The 5,109-nt window shown below is 51.0% G+C and overlaps 1 protein-coding gene across 1 annotated transcript in view; it reads left to right on the forward strand.

The window, feature by feature from the left end:
- Nucleotides 1-4,331, forward strand: part of LOC104531502 (rho GTPase-activating protein 26-like) — a gene marked incomplete at both ends in the record, with an annotated part of 33,897 nt that extends 29,566 nt beyond the window's left edge. The window contains 3 exons of the mRNA XM_029087078.1: nucleotides 194-249; nucleotides 527-572; nucleotides 4,238-4,331. Of these exons, the coding sequence (XP_028942911.1) occupies nucleotides 194-249; nucleotides 527-572; nucleotides 4,238-4,331 (196 nt within the window). The remainder of the gene's footprint in view (nucleotides 1-193; nucleotides 250-526; nucleotides 573-4,237) is intronic.
- Nucleotides 4,332-5,109: the final 778 nt, after the last annotated feature.

Consider the following 5,109-nt stretch of genomic DNA (forward strand, 5'->3'; position numbering starts at 1 on the left):
GCTACGGCAGTTTATAGCCTGGCTGTACCCAGTGACCTTCTCAATTAAGAGAGACCTTCCTTCCCACCCCTCCAGTCCTCCCACAGGCTCCAAACACTTCCAGTTCCCACTCAACAGTAGAAGCCCCCAGTCCCTTGAGAGTGGACGGTGACATTTTTGCTTTAGCTGCTTTTTTTTTTCTGGTTATCAGCAGAAGGATCACTAAGGACTCGAAATGGCCGAGTGCCAGGGCGGCTACTGGTAGAGATGGTGGGACTTGTTGCTGTTGGTCTGGTTGACAGCAGGGGCTGGGTTTTGGGGGGGGTCTGTTGTTCAAGAATGCGGGGATGGCTCAGCCCTGCCTGCAGCGGTTTGCAGGGGCAGACAGGTAAGTGCCCAACCTACGTGAGCGTGTGTGTGAACACAGGACAGGCTCTGGCTTTCACCCATCCACTCTGCCTCTCTCCTCACCATCACTGCCACTAAAACCATGAGCTGCACCAGTACTCAACCAGCCCAACCCCTTGTTGACCTTGTTGGGCATCAGCTCTGGGCGTGGGGAGCTCCAGCTCCGCATCTCACCCACTCTCCAGGCATTTACCTACTGCTGGAAAGCCGCCTGCACGGAGCGCTGCGGTGGCAGAACGGAGCATCTAAAGGTAGGACACCTCTGAATGAAACCTGTGTTATGTGTTGAGTAAAGATGCGTTGATATCTCATGGCCATGCTGTCAGTGGAAGCTCTGGAAGTCAGTCACATACCATTCCCCCAACAGGATGTTTTCAGTTTGTTTATCCTTCGAGGGGGAAGAAAATGATGTGACTTCTAATACAGCAAGGTTAGTGAGTCTGAGTCTTGCTGTGACTTCACAGGATTTGTTTGCTAAATTCGCAGTTTTTCAGATTCTGAGAGTAACCACTTCTGAATAATTTCTTTTTTAAAGGAAATGATAAAGTTCAGCAGAATAAATCAGCTAAAGCTCTGTGGGGCTTTGGGGAATGGAGGCATCTGGCTTTGACTGAGGAATTAAGTGAGCAGACCGGCAGTGAGACCGTTTGCTTGACACCAGTTATGGAGCCTTTACAATTCTGTGAAGTGAAATAGTGGTGAGCAGGGTAGTGAAATAGTGGTGAGCAGGGCAGTGCAATAGTGATGAGCAGGGTAGTGCAATAGTGATGAGCAGGGTAGTGCAATAGTGATGAGCAGGGTAGTGCAATAGTGATGAGCAGGGTAGTGAAATAGTGGTGAGCAGGGCAGTGCAATAGTGGTGAGCAGGGCAGTGCAATAGTGATGAGCAGGGCAGTGCAATAGTGATGAGCAGGGCAGTGAAATAGTGGTGAGCAGAGCAGTGAAATAGTGGTGAGCAGGGCAGTGCAATAGTGGTGAGCAGGGTAGCACCGGCAGCTCTTCTGGCTCTGATGGTGTTTGTGGTGTTTGGTACTTCTCCTCAAACCCAGCCATCACGTCATCATTCTTACACATGCAGGAATACAGACGTTTTCAGTCCATGTTGTGCTAAAGGTTGAAAGGTGTGTCTCAAGGTGAATAATACCCCAAGGCAAAGATTTTCATCTCTATAACCACAAACATTTAAATCAAATATCTTTAATACAAACTTTCCATGAGAAATGAAGCGTCTGACTTCATTTTCTTCTTTTTAAGCAGTGTGTAGGTGTCACTTCAGCCCCTCTGTGCCCGTTTACCCTGAGCCAAGGCTGTGCCCATGGTTTTGGCAGGTCCACAGCGTTTTGCCCTCAGTGATCGGTGCCCTGAGGGGGTGTTGGTTTGCAGTGGTGAGGATGAGGAGGGTGAGGAAGGCTCCCAGCAGTGGCTGTTACCAGGCTGTGCTCTGGGCTGGGGCAGGGTGTCTGAATTCTGGCAGCTTTGTCGCTCTGCTCTGTGGGACTACCCAAATCATATCTCTATAAAACCGCTTCTGTGTTTGTAACCAGCTGAGTAATCTGGGCTTTGCAGGAAGCCTCAGGCAGCTCCACACGCTGCAGCCGGTCTGTCCTCTCTGTTACTGCCCTGCACGGGGTTCTGGTGCTCCCCTGTAATTACCGGACCCACAATTAGGGTGTGTGGCAGTGGGGATGGTCTCAGGGTGCCTCGGCCTTTGCGCTCCTTCGAAACCCTGCCAAATTCTCTGCCAGTCCTCTGGGACCCAGCTTTGAGCTCTGCTTCAGGAGTTTGGGGTTTTTTCTTGCATTCTTCACCATTTTCTGTAGTTTTTGGGCTGTGGGACAGGGCCATGATGTTTCAGGGCTCCTCGAGGAGGGGTGATCAGCTGGCTGAGCTGGGAGCCAGCACTCACCACATTTCAAACCCTGCAGCTGAGGAGCTGTAAAATTCCAGGTGTGTGGAGGCCAGGAAGTCCTGCTTTCCTCCTCGAAAGAAAAAGGGATTTATTTCTCAACAAAAAAACTCTTTAAGAGCACAAGTACAAAAGAATCCTGGATTCAGTGTTTCCATCCTTTTGAGAGAGGGACCTCTCTCTGCTTCCCTAACGGGGCACCAGCAAAGGTCAGTAAATTAAAAACTACTCCAGACCAGAATTTGACCTAATCCTTATTTTCTGCTAAATGCACTGCTGAAGAAAATGAGCTGGTGGACATTTCTGTGCAGGAGAAATGCCTTCCTTAATTAGGGCCTTGTCTTGCTTTATTCTGGGGCTTGGTGCCTTCAGGGGTTGGTGCATCTCTCGCCCTTTGTCCCCATGGGCAGGTGGGCACGATGACCCCAGTGTCCCATCCAACCTCACCATCCCACCAGGTCCCAGCCTGAGCTGAAGGTGTTCTGAGATGGGTACCCACATGGGATGGGCAGAGCGAGCACATGATGAGCCTTTCAGCATTAATGTCACTTTGAAATCTTTGCTTGTGATGTTGTCCCGTGGCACCAGTGGGTTGTCCATCAGTGGCTTTGTGTCATGTCTCACACGTGCTGTGAAGCGGGCAGAATGTGGCAGCTGTGAAAGGGAAAACACATTTTTTCTGCTGTCACAAGGTACCAAACTCTGGTTTTCCTTTGCTCAGGAAAAGCTGTGACATTGTGTTGCCCCAAAGCGGTGTCCACCTTAGAGCTGCTCTCCAGCCCAGCCATCAGCAGGGACAGCTGTGTGCCCCAGACCATCAAACCTCCGTAAAACCATCACTAGATGCCTCCTCCCCACAGTCTGCAGCTGGATTCAGGGCTTCAACCTTCATCCTTCAAGCTTTGGTAGAGCCAAGTGGGGTGGCCCCAGAGAGGACGTTTCACGCTGGCGCGGTGGCTGCTGGCTGCACGGGAGCTGTGGCAGAAACACTTTGGGAAACTGCAGGGAAAGGGGCTGGATCAGTTTGATGTTCTTGCTTCTTATTAAGCTGAAAACTGGTTGTGTGAGAATAAGTCCTGTTGATCTCCGTGGGAGACTTGTTGGAGCACAGAGGTTAAAAAGCTGCAAGTTTGGGGGATTTCTTGTTCTGCTGCAGCGAGCACCGATGCATTCAAAGGGAGCCTTTAAACATTCAGTGCTGAACATTGTGGGCACTGCCTGTGGAATTAGAGATGTTTGTTGGAGCTTTTGTTTCCCAAAGCCTCTCAGCTCCCTTCTGAATGCTCGTGTATCCCCCAGGTCTGCTCCACAGGGAGCTGCGTGGGTTCCTAAACCCTCTGGTGAGTGTGTGCCACTTCCCCGGCACCGTGATGGGGTCAGATCTTCCCGCTTGGGTGCCATGTCCCTGTCCTCCCCCCATGGGGATCACTGTCCCCCACAGGGATCGTGGTCCTTCTCAGACTGTCCTTCCCTCCAGCATGGTCCTCCTTCACCAACCGGGAGGGAAATTGTTTTGCTGCAGGGTGAAGGTTCTTCCTTCCCAGCCCCCAGTCGGGGTTTTACTATGGGAATGCGTTTATTTATTAGGGCTGGTTTTATTTTTATGGAAAAACTGCTCTGGGCAGGAGTTGTACTCTGTGAGTCAGCAGGACTGCTGTCCCATGCCAGGAGCTGTCACTGCGGCGGCGGGGTGCGAGGGAGCGGGGCTGGCTGGCCGACCGCGGCCACCAAAGCCCCAGAGAGGGGGATTTGTTTTTAAATAAGCGTTGAGTTTCTTTATCCTGCCCTCGCAGAAGATGCCTGCCTTGGAAAACATGGCAAAACAAGAACCAGAAGGTGCTGTGTTTCTAGCAGAGATACAAACTGCGCCTGAAGTGGGGGGAGATTTCAAACTACATTGTGTGATGATGAAAAGCAGAAGATTTAAGATTGTGGGTTTTAAAGTCCTTTAAGAAAATCACTTTGCTGCGGTGGCTCTGCAGTTCATCCCTGTGAAGCCTCTGGTGTGGGTGTATCCCTGCAGATAACCAACACCTTGGTGGGTGTTTGCTTTGTATTTTTTGGTCTCGGTTTTATTTATTTATTAGTCTCATCTCTGTCTCTTGTATTACGCAAAGACCTGTGCTGGGTGCACGGGTGGTCATGCTGAGCACTGAAATCTGGCTGAGGCCAAACCAGAGGTGGGTGCTGTTACACAGCCTCGTTAGCATCACCTTTTAGTGTTGAAAATACGTGTAATGCTTTAGCTTTTAACCAGCTCTTGGGGGTTATGCTGGGTGCTTCTGACTGGCTTCCTACCTGTGCCTCGCTGCAGGCTTGGACAGTGGTTTGCAAAGCTGAACAACTGATGTGTGCTGGAAAATAAACAGCAGCCAAAACTTACTGGGGGAGGTAGATGGAGTCGCCAGGGTTTCAGTTTCTCCTCTCACAGTAATTTCGTGTTGTGAAGGTGGGGTGGGGCCAGGTGCTGCTCAGCCAGGTAACCAGATGGGCTGCATTTTTGCTTTGCGACTCCACGAAATTGCCAACCTGCACCCTTGTGAGTAGGAACGAGCAACCCAGGGGGGCTTCTGCCTTCTCTTTGTGAAGGGGAGGTGAGTGTCAGAGGCACAGGGAAGGGCTGGGGTGGGTCACAGGGCACTGGCAGGTAGCCCAAGGGATGCTTGCCCAAGTCCCACAGGTGCCCGTTGCAGCCATAGCCCCCCTTGGGCAAGTGCTGGTTTGGCTTTTGCCATCCACACTGTGGATGCTGCTGTTCCATGCCCAGCAAATAGGACTAGAATGTGAGACACTTTTATTTTTTCAACACTTTTGTT

Source organism: Antrostomus carolinensis, unplaced genomic scaffold, assembly GCF_000700745.2.
Source record: "Antrostomus carolinensis isolate BGI_N321 unplaced genomic scaffold, ASM70074v2 scaffold25669, whole genome shotgun sequence".
Taxonomy (NCBI): Eukaryota; Metazoa; Chordata; class Aves; order Caprimulgiformes; family Caprimulgidae; genus Antrostomus; species Antrostomus carolinensis.